This window comes from Pinus tabuliformis, chromosome 9 (genome assembly GCF_031772625.1).
Source record: "Pinus tabuliformis cultivar Carrire ecotype Pingquan chromosome 9, CPIR1, whole genome shotgun sequence".
NCBI lineage: Eukaryota > Viridiplantae > Streptophyta > Pinopsida > Pinales > Pinaceae > Pinus > Pinus tabuliformis.
In genome coordinates, this window is record NC_142307.1 from 1,051,957,884 (window position 1) to 1,051,977,203 (window position 19,320).

At 43.1% G+C, this 19,320-nt stretch overlaps 1 protein-coding gene across 3 annotated transcripts in view; it reads right to left on the reverse strand.

Annotated features, from left to right (window-relative positions):
• The window catches only part of LOC149152303 (kinesin-like protein KIN-UB), a 515,820-nt gene that overhangs the window by 273,002 nt on the left and 223,498 nt on the right, over positions 1–19,320 (reverse strand). For all 3 annotated transcript variants that reach the window (XM_089446071.1, XM_089446070.1, XM_089446069.1), the window contains exon 16: positions 17,304–17,429. In XM_089446071.1, coding sequence (XP_089302197.1) covers positions 17,304–17,429 — 126 coding nt within the window. The remainder of the gene's footprint in view (positions 1–17,303; positions 17,430–19,320) is intronic.

Here is a 19,320-nt window from a genome sequence, read left to right on the forward strand (position 1 = left end):
TTTCCTATCTCAAGGGAAATATGTGGTAAATATATTGGAAAGATTTCGTATGATGGACTGCAAGCTTGTGACTACCTCGAGGATCTTAACTTTTAGAAGTTATATGGTAGTGATGTCGGACCAGATTTGGGAAATGCCTCTGAGTTTCATAAACTCATTCGCATTGATGTTCTTGGTGAACCTCCGTCCGAACATATTTTTTGCAGTTAGCATTGTGAGCTCATATTTGGTTGAGCCTCACTGGATTGATGCCAGGAATCTTCTGAGATGTCTTCAGGACACAATCTCTCATGGATTAAGATACACTGACGGAGATGTGAGACTACTTGGATATACTGATGTTGATTGGGCAGGCAATGTGGTGGACCATAAGAGCACTTCCGGGTGTTGTTTCACCTTGGGATCTGCTTCGATATCCTGGATGAGCAGGAAGCAGAAGTCGGTGGCTTTGAGCACCGCCGAAGCAGGATATATTGTTGCTAGCATAACCTCGTGTGAGGTAGTCTGGTTGCGAAAGCTCTTCAGTGAGCTGTTTGGATTTACATTGGATACCACTGTGATTCTCTATAACAACCAAAGGTGGGATTCGATTATTGAGGAATCCCGTATTCGTCGATTGCTCCAGCAGATAGACATCATCTTGGATATGGTAAGTTGATGAGCAAGGAGGTTCCATCGCATTAAGATGATGTACAGGTTGATACACCTTGTCAAAGCCCCGAGGAAAGATCTAATCTGTGATTTTCCCAAACGACTTGGAGTCGGTAAGAAACCCTTGTACAAGGGTCCTGCATGTTGCATACATTGAGCTCTGGGAGCTCTGAGGGCTTGCGGTTATTACTGGAGCAACATACGACCACGGGGTGACTCACCCTCCCCTAGTGGTGCACACTGGAACAAGATGATTCGTTCTCTTGTGGGACAAGATGATTCGCTCTCTTGTGGAACAGGATGATTCGCTCTCCTGTGTAGCAGGATGATTAGTTCTCCTATGAGGCCTGGATTGATGTTTTCTCCATGGCAGCCTGGATTGATGTGTCCTCCACGGCAATTGTAGCAGGATTGATGTGTTCTCCTGTGAGGCCTAGATTGATGTGTTCTCCATGGCAATTGTAGCAGGATTGATGTGTTCTCCTTTGAGGCCTGGATTGATGTGTTCTCCTGTGAGGCCTGGATTGATGTGTTCTCCATGGCAATTGTAGCAGGATTGATGTGTTCTCCTGTGAGGACAGGATTGATTAGTTCTCCTGTCGAGGCATCCTACCCATGCAGTCTGGGACTCATGGGAAGTACCTCTCATCTGATCAATGAGTAGGGAAATGAAGTTAGGGACCATAGTAGTACTGATGGACGCATCGTTGTATCTACCGTACTCCCTACGCTAGGATGACCTCCATTGATCTGGGATCAATGATACTGGTCTGGGACCAGTGGTAGGAGTTGTACCATACTACGACGCTGACTTCGGGTCGGTTGAGACTGGTCTGGGATCAGTGGTACATACTCTGAGACTGACTTTGAGTCAGTGGAGGATGATATTGGTCTGGGACCATTGGAGTTGTACTCACTATGACGCTGACTTTGGGTTGGTTGAGACTGGTCTGGGACCAGTGGTACATAATCTGAGACGGATTTTGAGTCAGTATGATACATCCTCGATCATTTCTTCTTCTTCATAATTCAGACAAAAGCAGAGCAGAATAGAACAATGCAAGAGCAGAGCAGAACAGAGCAAAACCGAACAGATCAGTGCAGGGAAAAACAAGACAAAGTAGAACAGGCAGAACAGAGCAGAGCAGGGCAAGGGTCAGGGCAGTGCATTTGATGGATGAATAGTAACGACCGATAGACAGATTGCAGATGAAGTTCTCCATGGTTGAGAGGGAGTGTTAAAATTGGGAACCAGGGCAAAACTTCATGTGGGTCATCTTATTCATGGCTAATAATATTTTTATTAGATTCCTCTCGTCGAGAGGTGTAGGATTGATATAAAGATCATCCAATTCCGATAAGTATTCATGGAGATATGAATTTATTTTGATTATGGAATTATTATCAAGCCGACCTACAATTCATGTAGGCTCAGAAGCCCAACAGTCGCATCTATTCACCCACCAACGTTGTGTATAAATATAAGAGGACTTTTCCTCATTTGGACTCACTCATCTCATCACATCTCTCTCTCTCTACTGCGCAGATATGAGTCTCTTCTCTACTGCGCTGAAATGGGTCTCTCTCTCTCACACGTGAAGCCGGAAACTGTTGAAACTGAAGCTGCAACTGCATAAGTAAAGATTGACTTGTGTGGCCTAGAGGATCTCCTCATCTGAATTGCGCTGTAGGTTCATCTGAACCTCCTTTGAAAGCCGCAACTTTTGGTGGTGGAATGAAGTCAATCCGACGAACAGTTTGCAAGATATCGACTGCCCTAGTTGAAGCCGGAAACTGCTGAAACTGAAGTTGCAACTGCAGAAGTAAAGATTGACTTGCGTGGCCTAGAAGATCTCCTCATCTGAACTGCGTTGTAGGTTCATCTGAACCTCCTCTGGAAGTTGAAACTTTTGGTGGTGGAATGAAGTCAATCCGACGGTCGGTTTGTGAGATATCGTCTGCCCTAGTTTGATAATGAAGCCGCTAATGCTGATGCTGTTGATCTAGGGTTTGCTACTGCTGATATGAATCAGATTTATTGTACTATTTCTCTCTGCTGAATTATTGAAGATAAAAGAAGATTTGATCAAAGGGTTTCCCCACACATTGTGGGGTTTGTCCCTGGCTAGCCGCCACATCTTGTGTCTCTTCTCTTGGCTTGTTTTCTGTCGATCGTCTAATGTTCTATCTGCACTTTACTTTATGTACATGTGATTGCTAATTGGTGGAATATAATAAGAAAAAGAAGTAAATTGTTATAAGCATAGAACATACCATAACTTAACATTTTTCTCTGAACAATTTTGTACAAATTTTGTGAAGAAAAACAACACAACTAGTTTCAATTTTGTTGTTGACCTTCAGCACTTTGGGCATGAGCAGCAGGGGACGAGGAGCTCACCCGAGATATTTGGATGACACTCAATGCACTAGGGGAGACACTTCTCAGCAGTGGCATTGGGTTGGTGTGCCAATTGACAACCACAGGTTGGGGGATTAAGTGATCATCTGCAGGGGTGACATTGATACCGTTCATCACAGAGCCTACGTCTAGGGAGCTATTCACGACGGAGACATGTGTCACTATTAGGGTTTCCCCACATTGGGGTTTGTCCCTAGCTAGTGCCATATCTTGTGTCCTCTTGTGTTGGCTTGTCTTCTATTGTTATTGTTTATGTTCTATCTGCATTTTACTATCATGTTGATGTGATTACTATACTGGATATGATATTAAGCTAATAAAGAAAATTGAAGTACAATTTCTCTAAGCATAGAACCTACCATTGTTATCCTAAAATTAACATGGTATCGGAACTGAGTTGAATTCAAAGCCCATGTATGAGTGAAGAGAAATCACTACGAGGAGCAACCACTGATCAAGAACAAGTCTCAATGGCCTCCACATCCTATTGCAAGTTTGATAATAAGCTTCCTCATAAGTTTGATTATAATGCATGGAATATGTCTCTTGATTTGACTTCAGAAGAGCAAGATGTCATGGATTATGAGCAGGGAAAGATTCCGAAACCTCCTTCAAATGCACAGGCTGCTACTAACACAAAGTACAAGAAGGGTGAATTCAAAGACAAGAACATCATCAGGAATTCTATTCCTAAGCACTTAGTTGCTTACATCTCCGTTTTGAATACATCAAAGGAGATATATGATAGGTTGGTTGGCATGTTCAAATCTAGCAATGCAAATCAAATTCTTTTCCTCAAGAACAAGTTGAAGGATATAAAGCAGGGAAAAGGTAACGATATTCAATCCTATTTCATGAGGATTACCGAGATCAAAAATGATCTTCTTTTGATTGGTGAAGCCATTGTTGACATGGAACTCACTCTCATTGCCCTTAGAGGTCTTCCTCCCGAATGGCATGTGTTCAACACTACTATTCTCATTAACGACAAAATTCCAGGTTCTAAAGAATTGTTGACTAGATGTTCTCAAGAAGAAACAATCATGATGGAATTGGATATGCCTTCGAATAGGAATAATCCTACCACATTCTCCGCTCATGCCAAGAGGAAGAACAATGCAGGCTCAAAGAAGCAAAGTCAAGGAAGACCGAGATTAAAAAATGGAAGGAAGGGAAGTTGCTTTGTTTGCAACAAGTTTGGTCACTATGCCAAGGAGTGTCCAAATAGAAGGGATACATCTCATGATGATGATCACAATCATTCCAAGGGCAACAAGAACAAGCAAAGGAATGGCAGGTTCAACAACAAAGGGAAAATAAATGCTTCTGCTACTCAACTTGGCAATGATCGAGCTTCTAAAAGAACAAGAATCTCCGGGTATGATGAGTCTAATGTTGTAAATTCTAAGCAAAAGGAATTTTATCTTATACCTACCCTCTCTATTGCCTCTCCTCCGAATACTTTGGGAAATTGGTTGATTGATAGTGGCACCTCAAGGCACTTCACCGGATACAAGGAAGCTCTTTCAAATCTGCTAGAGAAGGATACAAATTTGGAAATTATGGTTCGAGACAATGCCATCTATCCCGTGAAGGGAGTTGGGAATGTTACCCTTCAATTGAATCTAGGTAACACCGTTCATCTTCAAGAAGTACTATATGTACCTGATCTAAAGAAGAATCTAGTGTCTATCTCAGTGATGGAAGACAAATGATTCAACGTACCATTCATCGATGGAAAGTACGTGTGTGGAAAAGAAATTTCAAAGAAGCATTTACTCTTGGATTCATGGTTGATAGTGTATATCAAGTTGGAGGAAGTCCACTGGGAGCCATGTGTCATGTCCCTTCCCAAATGAATTTGTAACAGGTTTTGTCTCTCCACAATTTTGTACAAATTTTGTTAAGAAAAAGGACCCAAGTAGTTATGATTTTGTTGTTGACCTTCGGCACTCTGTGCATGAGTAGCGGGGGACAAGGAGATCACTCGAGATATTTGGATGACACTCAATGCACTAGGGGAGAGACTTCTCAGCAATGGAATTGGGTTGGTGTCCCAATCGACAACCACAGGTTGGGGGATGAGATGATCATCCGCAGGGGTGGCATTGATGTCGTTCATCACCGAGCCTACGTCAGGGGAGCTATTCACGAGGGAGACATGTGTCACTATTGGGGTTTCCCCACATTGGGGTTTGTCCCTAGCTGGTGCCATATCTTGTGTCCTCTTGTTTGGCTTGTCTGTTACTGTTATTGTTTATGTTCTATCTGCATTTTACTATCATGTTGATGTGATTGCTATACTGGATATAATATTAAGCTAATAAAGAAAATTGAAGTACAATTTCTCTAAGCATAGAACATACCATTGTTATCCTAAAATTAACATGGTATCGGAGCTGAGGTGAATTCAAAGCCCAAGCAAGAGTAAAGAGCAATCACTAAGAGGAAAAATCAATGATCAAGAACAAGTCTCAATGGCCTCCACATCCTACTTCAAATCTGATGATAAGCTTCATGATAATTTTGATTATCATGCATGGAAGATGTCTCTTGATTTGACTTTAGAAGAGCAAGATGTCATGGATTATGTGCAGGGAATGATTTTGGAACCTCCTTCAAATGCACCGGCTGCTACTAAGATAAAGTATAAGAAGGGTGAAGTCATAGCTAAGAAGATCATCAGGGATTCTATTCATAAGCACCTAGTTGCTTACATCTCCGATTTGAATACATCAAAGGAGATATATGACAGGTTATTGGCATGTTCAAATCTAGCAATGCAAATCAAATTCTTTTCCTCAAGAAAAAGTTGAAGGATATAAAGAAGTGAAAAGGTGAGGATATTCAATCCTACTTCATGAGGATTCCCGAGATCAAAAATGGTTTTCTTTCGATTGATGAAGCTACTGCTAACAAGGAGCTCACTTTGATTTCCCCTAGAGGTCTTCCTCCCGAATGGCATGTGTTCAACACTACTATTCTCAATAACGACGTAATTCTAGGTTTTGAAGAATTGCTGACTAGATGTTCTCAAGAAGAAGCAAGGATGATGGAATTGGATATGCCTTCAAATAGGAATAATCCTACCACATTCTCCACCCATGCACCAGGGCGGCCACCATGTGAAAATTTCTTAATGTAACACATCAGAAACCCCTACTACAATTACTGGTTTACAATCTCCTACTTGTTCTTTGCATTAACAACTTATTTGATTACATAGATATCGATGTAAACACTATTGCAGCCTACACAAATATACATATCATGAGCTGAAATAAACGAAGACAATAACACAAGGGACACCGTTATTTTTGGACAATCCTCCCCAGAAAAACCCAATTCGGGAAAACCGATGCAACATATAGAGGGTTGTATTATTAAGCAGATTTCGTAAATACAACTAGGGTGCCAAAAATGCCTCACCTAACAGAGAATATCCTCAGCAGTAGCACCTCTATCCGAAGATAGATATTTCGGAAAATTAGCAAACGGATGATCAAACCCCATAGCAACTCTGGTTGTTCCCTATGTTGGGCTGCGAAAGTTGCTCCAAGCACTGCTCTAGAACTTCGTCACTCCACCAAGAGCTGGGTCACCGTCTCCCGGCTCAAAATCTGTTGATCTGCTCCCAGTCTGCCCCACAAAATCTCCCCAGCGCTGCCTCTAAGGCCCAGTGTCAGCCTCTGCGGCTTCTGCGTCTCACTACGTCAACCCTCTGCATCCTCTACATCAACTTTACGACCTCTATGTCAACCCTTTTAGGGCCTGTATTGTCTCTCCCGGCACTGTGTTGCCCCTCTGCTATGTATTATTCAGCCTCGGATGAAAATCCCTTACTGAACTACCCCTCGTTGCAACTCTGATCACTAACTCAATTTCCTAAGCAAACCTCACCCCAGAAAATCGAATTCTTTGGTCTCTCTTAGTGTATCTCCAACTGACCCTCAAGCCTCGTCTTATACTCTTCTTGTTGAGTCTTCAATGGCTGAGATTAAGTCCCTAATCAACGCATAAGATTAGAACCGGCTTGATCCTCGTTACTTAGAACTTTCTCACCCATATTTTATTAATACACATTAATATTTTTATTTTCCTAAGTTTAGACTTCGGAACTCATTAAAAATATTAATTATTTTAAATACTCCTCATCTAGGTGGAATTTCTCCAAACGATTTCCGCGTCTTTGGGAACTCATGTGCCTTAGCCTCTCCGCCAATTTTCAATGCTAGAGCACATCCAATGCCACCCAAAATCAACACTCCTTAGAGAGGAATGTACTCTAGCACTGTGTCCTAATAGAAGCACCACACTGATCCATGGCATTGGGCCTTTGCGCTGATGCTTGGCCTGCTACCCCACATCCATTGCACTAATGCTTCCTGTACTACTGCCCATGACACTGCCACTGCCACTGCTACATATGTACTGAAACTCCCTATCAAAATGTTTCCCATAGCACTACCACTACTAACTGTTGCACTGCAACTCAGTTACCGAGAAGTAACTGGATTCACCCAAACACTGACATCCTGGTCAGTCTGGAAGCCTCGTCATGCTGAAGCTACCTTTGTCACTATCTTGTGCTCCCTTTGCTACCACTGTGCTGCTGCAACTTCTTCTGTGCCTGTCGCACTGTTGCAACCTGCATTGTGCTGCCACAGTCTTCTGCACTCTAGCATTGCCTTACTGCTCCATCACACCTTGCTCCACCTGACAACTATCATCATGCTACTGTCTTTTAGGGCTCTCATAGCCGGATGTGATCCAAGAGTTTGGGCACCTCAAGGATCGTGCCCCCTTGTAGTCCTCCTAACTATAGCTCCATGTCTCCCCACCGCTTCTCTAGAGGCGCATGAGCACTCATGGCACAATCATCATTAGTCTCGACATCCTTCTCCGCCTTTGTTGCAGCAGCCTTTGAGTCGGAAGTTTCTCCCTTGCCTTTCTTCTTGGGACACTGAGAGGCATAGTGTCCCAGCTCCCCACAGTTGACACACTTGAACTTGGAGATGTATTTCTTCTTCCTCTTTTGTAACCCCCTGTCGTCCCGCTGATGCGAGAGCTGCATCCTCCTCCTCCTCCTCCTTGATTTGAACTCCCTTACCGCTACTCCCCACCTTGGTCAGTCTCCTAAGCTCTTCCTGGCGAAGAGCTACCCGCATCTCCTCCCAACTGGGGAGAGTTTCTCTACCCAAAATGTTTTGGACAAATGTCTACCACTCCTTGGATACTGCATTCAAGGCAGTGCTAACTAAGAACTCTGAATCTGGAGTAGACCCCACGGAAGTAAGCTGGTCGCGAATCTCGTGCAACTTGAGAAGGAAGGGATCTATCTCCTTTCCTTTCTACATCTGATATGACCTTAGTTAATTCTCCATTAACATCTTCTGCTGCTCGGAAGAGCCCTGGTATAAGGTGGTCAAGGTGTCCCACATCTCCTTTGTTGTTGTCTTCTCAGCAATATGTGGTATGACATGATCCTTGACCCCATCTAGGATCATGCATTTTGCCTTCACCTGGGCCTTCGCATACTTCTCAACTGCATTAGCGTCAACTGGGACAACTACTACTTTCAAGGAATAGTCCTAGATGCAATGTTTGTCCAGGATTGCCAGTATCCTGGCCTTCCAGATGACAAAATTGGGAGCCTCGTCCAATCTGTCCTGATCCCTTAATCCGTTCACTGTCATCTTTGCTCCTCTTCTCTAGACTCCCTCTAAGTCCTGATTTCCCTCTCAGAAATCCTCCAGCCAACCGTCGAATCACTCCTCTCCAATCCTCCTTTGCCGCTGCAACTTGGATCTAGATTTCTTGGCTAGAAATCTGTTGAGGTCCCTCTACCTCCGTTCAATCTCCTTACACACCTATTCTACATCGACAGAAACAACGTCCCACCAGCTCCATAAAGCAAAATTTGCACAGCTCCCTTAGCCCCAACAACTCGAAGAATCTGAGCCCTTTAGGCTCTGGGTGGGTTGAATCTGCTCCTCCCGGCCAACTGCATCAATCCTTCCTGGCTCAAAAAGATGACATGGCTTTGCGTGACCCTAATCTACCCTCCTCTGCCTTTGCATTGGCCCTAATGGCTGACACAGCTACTGCATGGGCTCCTAGCTACTGCGTCTTCCTCTCTCGGCTCAGAATGCTGACATAGGAACTGCACGAGCCTTTGTGTCACCTCTTCTGCACTGCGTCACTCCTCCTTTTGCCTCTCCGACTCTGGAACAATGCTATCTCTCAGGGTAGTTGCTTCTCTGCTGCAAATTCTCAGATTTCTTGGTTGGTGTCTTTAGTTGTCTATGATCTGCAATCGCCCTGATACCATGTGAAAAATTATGAATCTAACACATCAAAAACCCCTATTGCAATAACTGGTTTACAATCTCCTACTTGTTCTGCATTAACAAGTTATTTAATTACATAAAAATCGATGTAAACAATATTGCATCCTACACAAATATACATATCATGAACTAAAATAAACGGAAACAATAACACAAGGGACACTGTTATTTTTGGACAAGTGTCCCCGGAAAAACCCAATTCAGGGAAACCGGTGTAGCATATAGTGGGTTTGTATTATTAAGCGGATTTCGTGAATACAACTAGGGTGCCAGAAATGGCTCACCCAACAAAGAATATCCTCGACAGTAGCACCTCTATCCGGAGACAAATACTCTGGCAAATCAACAAACAGGTGATCAAACCCCACAGCGACTCTGGTTGTTCTCTATGTTGGGCAGCGAAAGCTGCTACAAGCACTGCCCTGGTACTGCGTCACTCCTCCAGGAGTTGTGTCACCCTCTCCTGGCTCAAAATCTATTGATCCGCTCCCAGTCTGCCCCACAGAATCTCCCTAGCGCTGCCTCTGAGGCCCAGCGTCAACCTCTGCGACTTCTGCGTCTCACTGCATCAACCCTCTGCGTCCTCTGTGTCAGCTTTACAACCTCTACGTCAGCCCTTCTAGAGCCTACACTACCTCTCTGCTATGTATTCTTCAACCTTAGATGAAAAACCCTTGTTGAACTGCCCCTCGCTGCAACTCTGATCACTAACTCGATTTCCTCAACAAACCTCGCCCCAGAAAATCAAATTCTTTGATCTCTCTTGGTGTATCTCCAACTGACCCTCAAGCCTCCTCTTATACTTTTCTTGTTGAGTCTTCAACGGACGAGATTAAGTCCCTGATCAACGGCTACGATTAGAACTGGCTTGATCCTCATCACTTAGAACTTTCTCACCCATATTTTATTAATACACATTAATATTTTTATTTTTCTAACTTTAGACTTAGGAACACATTAAAAAATATTAATTATTTTAATAACTCCTCATCCGAGTGGAATTTCTCCACAAATTTTCAAGGCTAGAGCACATCCGATGCTACCCAAAATCAACACACCAGACAGGGGATTCAAGCACACCATCGAGCTAGAGCCGAGTGTGCAAGCAGTGATCACTACCCCTTATAGGCATCCTAAGGCCTATTAGGACGAGCTTGAGAGGGACATCAAAGAAATATTGGCATTGGGCCACATCAAGCCAAGTTCCAGTCTCTATGCTTCTTCAGTGGTGCTGGTGAAGAAGAAGGATGGAACCTTGCGCATGTGCATTGACTACCGGGCCCTCAACAGGAAGACACTGAAGAACCGGTACCCCATTCCCCGCATCGATGAGTTGATGGATGAGCTTAGAGGAGCCAAGTACTTCTCTAAGATAGATCTACGTTCGGGGTACCATCAGATCAGGGTGAGGGATCAGGACATCCCCAAGACAACTTTTTGATGCCATTATGGGCACTTCGAGTTCCTGGTCATGCCATTTGGGTTGACCAACGCCCCGGCTACCTTTCAGTCGTGTATGAACCATGTGTTCCAAAGGTAGTTGAGGAGGTTTGTATTGGTTTTCTTCGACGACATCTTGATATACAACAGAACTTGGGAGGAGCATCTCCAACACTTGGAGGAGGTGCTGCGTATTTTGGAGGAACAACAGTTCTATGCCAAGTTGTCCAAGTGTGAGTTTGGCCTGACCAAGATGATCTACTTGAGGCATATCATTGACGCAGATGGGGTGAAGGTCCATGAGGAGAAGATATGAGCTATCCGTGATTGGCCAGTACCCAGAGATGTGACAACGCTGAGGGGCTTCTTGGGCATCTGCACATATTACTGGAAGTTCGTCAAGGGATTTTCGCAGTTGGCAGCTCCCCTCACGGATTTGACAAAGAGAGGGGCTTTCACATGGACAGATGGGGCACAATCAACTTTTAACCGCCTCAAGGAGGTGATGAGTAGTTGTCTAGTTTTAGCATTCACGAACTTCTCCTAGCCCTTCACCGTGGAGTGTGATTCATCCAAAGAGGGAGTTGTAGCAGTACTATCTCAGGATGGGCACCCCATTGCTTTGGAGAGTCGAAAGCTCTTACCCCATGAGAGGTCATATTCTATATATAACAAGGAGATACTGGGCATCATGCATGCCTTCGCCAAGTTCCGACAGTATTTGGTGGGTAACAGGTTGGGGGTGAAGACTGATCACAATAGTCTTGACTCTTCATCACTTCATGCCACAACACGGCCTCAACGACAAACAACAGAGATGGGTCAGCAAGGTGCAGGCCTATGATTTCGACATAGAGTATGTGTGGGGGAAACACAACGTGGTGGTTGATGCCCTATCCCGAAGACCTGCAAGCCTATCAATCATGAGAATCTGCCATGATTGGAAGACCCAATTATTGGTGGAGTATTCTAAGGACAGGGGGGCATATGAGATTTTGGAGGGTACCCACGCAGACAAGCTCTATCGGGTGATGGACGAGGTCATCTACTACATGGGGCACATATTTCTGGTTCCCAACTCACAGTTTGGGGAGAGAGTGGTTCAGGCAACACATGCCTCGCCATTGTCATGGCACTAGGGGTTCAAGAAAACATACATGGCAGTCAGGGAGCACTTCACATGGAATGGCATCAAGGGGGATGTGTTGAGGCACGTACAAGAGTGTGAGGCATGTTAGAGGAACAAAGGGGAGTTGATTCATCCTCCAGGATTATTACATCCGCTCCCCATCCCCGAGGGGAAATGGGAGAGTATCTCCATGGACTTCATCACAGGGCTCCCCACAATACAGGGCAAGGATTGCATTTATGTAGTGGTTGACCGGTTGACCAAGTATGCCCACTTTTTCGCCATCCCTACCAAATAATTGGCTTCACGGGTTGTAAAGTTGTTCTTTAGGGAGATCATCTGGTTACACGGGCTTCCTAAGAACATTGTGAGTTACAAGGATAGCAGGTTCATGGGAGGCTTCTGGCAGGAGCTCTTCAAGTTGGTTGGTACCGAGCTCACCCCTAGCACAAGTTACCACCCCTAGAGAGATGGCTAGACCGAGCAAGTTAATCAGTGGCTACAGGGGTAGTTGATGAACTACGTGACTAGGCAGTAGAGCGCTTGGATTCAATGGCTACATTTGGGCGAGTATTGCTACAACACCACCCATCACATGTCCATCGATGACTCCTTTCCATGCCTTGTATGGTTATGATGCTTTATCCTTTGCTAACGTTGCTTTTGGAGATAGTCGAGCCCCAAAGGCCAAAGATTGGATCCAAGAGAGCCAAGATATCCTCAAGGCTCTCAAGTATAACTTAGTGACAACGCAGAACCAGCAGAAAATCAACACAGATTGGCACCGAACCGAGAGACATTTCGAGGAGGGGGATTTGGTGTACCTTCGGCTACAGCCATATAGGGAGTCCACATTGAAGTAGAAGGGGGTCGAGAAGCTACAACTCCGTTTTTACAGGCCACATAGGGTTGTTAGGCGAGTTGCAGAGGTGGCCTACGAGCTAGAGTTGCCTCTGGGGAGCAAGATTCACAACATATTCCATGTCTCATGCCTTAAAAAGGTGTTGGGACAACAGGTGACAACAGCAGTGGAGTTACCCCCACTGGATGATGAGGGCCATCTGGTTTTGGAGCCTGAGGCCATTTTGGAGAGCCAAGAGAGGAAGCTGAGGAGCAGGACCATCAGGGAGTTCTTGGTGCGTTGGAAGAACCTACTGGATGAGGATGCCACCTGGGAGGGTGAGCACATTCTGGAGCACCCAACACTAAAGTTGCTTAAGGGAAAGCAACATTTGGGAGGGAAGGACTGTCATGTCCCTTCCCAAATGAGTTTGTAACAGGTTTTATCTCTCCACAATTTTGTACAAATTATGCTAAGAAAAAGGATCCAAGCAGTTTCGACTTAGGACTTAGGAGAAATGAAGGCCAAATTAATTGGCTAGTGGAAGGTGGGGGCCAACCACATGGGAAAATGCATTGGGCAATTCGAATTGCCTTGGAGGGAAATCTTATGGTTGTTGGAGGGGCCCACATGACGCAAAGGGAGGCCCACGAAGTCATAAGGAGGAAGAGCTCCTCACTTAGAGATTCATTTATTCTTGCATATCGAAAATCACTTGACTATTTCCTCGAGCTGCTTAGCCGAGTCAACTGGTTGCTTAGCAACGAATTTCTCATGCAGGAGATTCAACCTTACCTTCGTCTACGACTGCCACCCTAGGAAGGCAGTTTCATAGAACCTTGAGGAGCACCAAGGAGGACTCATAGCCAGCGCATTCAGCCACAAACCAGCAATGCATATTTCTGGGCCAGCAAAGAAGGGACCACACAGTTGTGGACAGAATTTCATTGGGCCAGCACTAGCCTAAGGAACCTGGAGAGTTCAAGGACATTAGGAGGTCATCACTTGGGAGGAGTTTTGGAGCAAGTGGGTGTAGCATGTCGGTAGTTCGAAACTCAGCCTTGAAGGACTGCGGAGAGGGCCAGACTGGACATCACATGGGTCCTGAGGAAGAGAGCCACGACACCATAATCACACTTGGGAAGGAAGGAAATTCATAAGGGGTCTCATCCCAGTGATTTGGGGCAGTTTTGGAGAGTTTTCCCAGCTTCATTTAGACAGGCCAAGTTGGCCAGCTTCAGCAGAGGACGGGCTCCTTGGGGGTCGAATTTTATAAGTCTGAACTAGGCCAAACCCTTCTTGGGTTTTGGTGGGATTTTACTGAAGATCCAAGAGCTGAATTTTTATAATTTTCTGAGCATGGGAAGTCGTGATTCTAGCCTTATTGTTCCAGCAGGCAACGCAGTTTCTGGGCAACGCAGACCAATTCTAGAGCAGAAGTTGGGCAGCCCTTAGATCAGGATTTTCTCACCTGGGTTTGGTCACGCTTGTCCTTGGAGACAAGCCCAAGTGCACCATTCCATTCATTGTTGTATTTTCCCTTGATGATTTAATAAAATGGCTCAGCAGTTCTCTATTTCCATTATTTTCATAGGTGTATGATGTTTACTTCGCATTTCTGATTGTCGGATTGTCTGCTTGCTTTGTTTATCACTTAATTTCCTACCAAGGAACATTACACCATGTTTTGCGACACATCCCTTCAACCTGACCTATGGCACCGGAGGTTTGCTCATCTTCAATATAAGGCTCTACCTGATGCAAGGAAGATGGTTACAAGTATGCCCGAATTCAAAATAGAGCATGAAGGTGTATGTAAGGGATGTACCAAGGCAAAACATACAAGGGGACCATTCCCCTCAAGTGATAGCAAGACCACAGACATTTTGCAATTGGTTCATTCTGATCTATCCGGTATGTTGTTTGTGACATCATTAGGAGGATATTTATATTATGTTGTCTTTGTGGATGAATTCTCTCGCAAAACTTGGATATATTTCTTGAAGAAGGACGAAATATTCTCATGGTTTCGTGCCTTCAAAGCCTTGGTGGAAAATCAAACAGGGAAGATGATCAAGATATTGAGGACCGATAATGGAATCGAGTATAAGTCAAATGAATTCAATCACTATTGCAGGGAAGTTGGCATTAAGAGGGAGACTACAACTGCATATACTCCTGAGCGAAGGTTTCTAGAAACTCACACAGATCGATCCATATATGATCTCATCCATCAATTATGTTTTAATCTTGGTCGTTGGAGTCCCAGTTGGAGATTATAAGAGGAGGTCGATGTGTAGATGGAGAACACACACTTGAGATCAATTTCCTTGGGTAATTCAATTTCCAGAGAGCAGCACTAGTTGCCAGAAGAGTTTGAGCCAGAGAAGGGAAGCAAAGGCAGAGAGGGGCAAAGACAGTGAGTCCAGAGGAATTTTCCAAGTTCTAAAGAGTCAAAAAGAGGAAGCCGAGATTTTCTCCATGAGGTTGCGCAGACTCCAGAGGCAGCTTAGAGCATCAAGAGGGAAATTCGATCCAGGTGAAGAGGAAGGCATTTTCAGTTCCAGAGGCTGGGAAAGTTTTCCAAAGGGCCAGAGAAGCATTTTCCTATTCAACACCAAACAAGACAGCTAGATTGGCAGTTGATTCCGGCAAAGCATTTAAGGGACTACGCTAGGGTGATGCAAGGTCTACGCAGAGCTAGTTGGACGACTAGCTTTTCAAAGGCAGTGAAGTGTCAAGATTTCTCGAGCGAGGGTAAATTACCTTGGATAATTTTTTCCAGTATTCATTTTGGATTGATTCGCCAATTTGACAATATTTATTGTACTCAGAAATTCTCATTGTTGCTTAATAATTAAAACCCACCGTTGCTGCACCAGTTTTCCGAAGTTGGGTTTTTCCGTGGACATTTGTCCAAAAATAATTGTGTCAATTTTATGTGTGCTAGCATATTTCTCAATTTCCAATGCTTTTATCTTCCGCAGTATTTTTGTGAACATTGCAGTGTGTTTATTTTGTTGTTGTTGTAGCAATAAACTGCTAATTTACTTGATAGTTAGAAGAAATAATTTCAGTTGTTGCAATAGGATTTCAGTAGTGAAATTTTCACAATTATAAGATTTATTATGCAACAACACCAAAAAATACGTATGTAATATCATCTTTCACACAATGAAACTAATACAGAACAAAAGAAAAAAAACTGAGGAGGAAACACTGTGGAGAATCGACGTGTGATTAGATGAGGGAATAGATAAATTGACCAACCTCTAAATCATAAATCAGTATATAAACGTTTTTCTATCTCGTCCAAATAATACAAGCTTATAACCATTTAGCTAAGACAAAATGAATAGATTGCAAAAGAAAAAGTGGAGACACAAAAAGTTCACCAAGGCCTCAAAGATAATAAAAATCCCATGAAATTAGAACTCATGGAATTTGAACAGGTATGAGGAAAAGAATGAATAATAAGATCACCTAGCAGTAATATACATAAATATCTGTTCTACAATGGTCACAAATAAATGCACACTTATTTGATGAAGCTCCTAATCAATAGTGAGAATTATTTTTGGGAATAATGTTATGGCAAGATTCAACAACAAATATGAACCCAAACTCGAAAATGATATGATACAGATTTTTGTTCAAGCTAAATGGATAGAAAATCAATGCTGAAAAAGTTGGAATTAAGAAGAAAAACAACTATTAGTCATGAGCAATTTGAAAAAACTATAACTATTAAATTAAGAAATGCCTAAAATATTCATTTTTAGTATTACACATTGTAAAGAATCATATGGTAGATATATGACAATTTTAATATAGTAGCTATTGAACCCAGGCAACAATATTACGGGTTGTAAATAACAAAAAATGTATTATCATTGTCAAACCTAGACAATATAGTTGTTTCTCTAACCATTGATCGCACCAAGAGGCACATTCTACAGCCCAGTGTGAGGAAGGTGTCTCGAGGGAGTGGGCGGGTGGCTGAGTGAGTAACACTAACAAAAATGGCAGCTTTCCACAAAACTATATGTATACATTACTTTCAGAATAACCAACCTAGATCCACATTAAACCTAGATCTATGAAACATCAAGAGAGATCAAACCCTCAAGGTGCAAACCTTTTCACAAGTTTTTGCATTGTAAAAAGGTTTGCACCTTTAGGGATTTGATCCCTCTTGAGGCTTGATAGATTTGGCATTTAATACAGATCTTTGTCGAGCTTTGTAAGTAAATATTTCATTAATGAGTATAAACAGTGAACAAAAAAAAAATTAAAATTATTTCTTATAAAATGATATTGTCATCCAATTTTTTTCCTTATTAGGCAATTTTCATTAAAAACCCAATTGATATTTGAAAAAGAATAAAAAACATCAGCAAGGCCTTGCTATTCTCATCTCTCTGAACTTTGAAGCATAATATAGAACAAAAAAATGAGTTGAAAGCAAACCATTCATAGCCAAATTAGCAACAGCACCAGCAGAAACCCTTTGAATGGTTTCATCTCCTGAAGTTTCCAAGAGCATCAACAATGAGGTCAGACCACCAGCCTCAACAATTTTCTGTTGATTCACTTCTGCTTGCATAAGAGTGAAAAGTAAAATTATAGTTAGGAAAGGCTTAAGAAATTGTAAAACAATAATAATACCAAACAAATATCAAGAGCATATTATGAATTACATATTTGAGATCAATCAACCAATCTATCTATTTATTCCTCTTAGTTAAAATCACTCCCCTCCTGAATCGATGTAAGAATGTATCTTAATATTTCACATATTTTCACGCCTTGCATTACAAGGAACTTTTTCCCTTGCATTCGTTGATTAACATATTGGAGGTGCCTACACAGGCATTTTGGAGGAATGTTGTTGGCATCTTTTGACCCTACTAAGCTATTGTTGGTGGGATGTCTCTCGTATGGGGGAATATTGTGATTGTTGCATAACCACTATGATATTTTATGTATTTTTAATTTTTACCTTATCCTCATAGTTTGTTGAAGGACGAGTCTTTTTGAAATCTCTTAGGCTAGATCTAAGCAGAGAAAAATATTATTGGAATGAGAGGACTGTTGAATCCTCCTTTATAAAAGGGTTTCCCCTCACACTATTATTTGTTGTTGATTGGCTATTGAGAATACAACTTGTTTAATATCTTCCTATTGACGTGATTTGGTGTTAATTCAAGCTTTCTCCCTTGGTTGCTATTTGTGCTTCAAGATTGAATGCAGCTGTCAAGTCTTCTATAAGAACTAGTAAGTTGATCCATTGAAGGGTAAATCCTACCACTTGGAAGGATTTGACTGTGAGGTAGCTCCTCTGTAATGTTCCTATGTAGGACTGTGAGTGATATTAAGAAAATAAATAGTGCAGCAGCATATAAATATAAAAACACACATTACACATCCATGAAAATGTTGTCAATCAAGAATTGTTGAGCCATATTATTAAAAATCAAAGGGCTAGATACAATATGAAATGGAATGGTGCCCCTGCGCTTGTCCCAATGAACAAGCAAGACCAACCCCAGGTGGTAAAATAGCTGAGCTGAAGGCTGCCCAACTATTGTATCACTCTGCACTGCATTGCCCCAGTAAACCACTGCCCTGCTAAACTTCGACCTGCTGGAAGGTGCCCGAAAACCGCCCAGAAAATTATATCCTTTCAGCCTTGGAGTCCTTCGACAAAACCCAGAAAAACCCAGAAGGAAATTTCGCTAGTTTTGACTTTAGATTTTCGGCCTCCTTGGAGCCTCTCCCCAGTTTCAACTGCCAATTTCGACCTGCAGGAAACAGCCTGCAAATCCCTCTGCAAACACCTCTGAAATGTTGGTTTTACCTGTGCTATCCAACTCCTTGCTCCCCGAATGGCTCTTGGCCAAGATTAACTGCTCTCCCAAGTCCCCACGAATTGCTACTACAGGCTTCTGCGCAATCCCTCTGCCCAAAAATTCGAATGATTGATGCACTAGTCTAGCTGGCTGCAAACTCTAGTGAAAATGTCCTCAACAAGCAACCTCCTCAGCTCTCGGAACTCCCAGCAAGCAATGAACCTCCTTGTTGGCTTCCAACTCCTCCTGCGTGTTTCTGGCTACCTAGGAAATACGCAGTTCCCTCTTTGCGTTGTTGGCTGAAGTGTGTGACTGTGCTGAACTCCCTGAAACTCCTATGGATTGGCCTCCCTAGGGCGGGCATGGATGGTTCCCCAAAGAAGAGGTTAAATCTCTCGTGTGAGAGATTCGTGGCTAAATAGCCAGTAGACTCGCTCGCTAAGCAGCAAAGGGTACCAAAGAGTGTTTGTTTGCAAATGTTCAAGATGAAACAAAATGAGAGTTGATTTTTCTTTATAACTCCTTGGGCCGCCTTAGCCTCATGTGGGCCCCTCCATCCACCCATTCGATTTTCCCTGCAAGCATATCGAACGACTAATTCGAATTCCTATGTGGGTGGCCCCCACATTCCACTA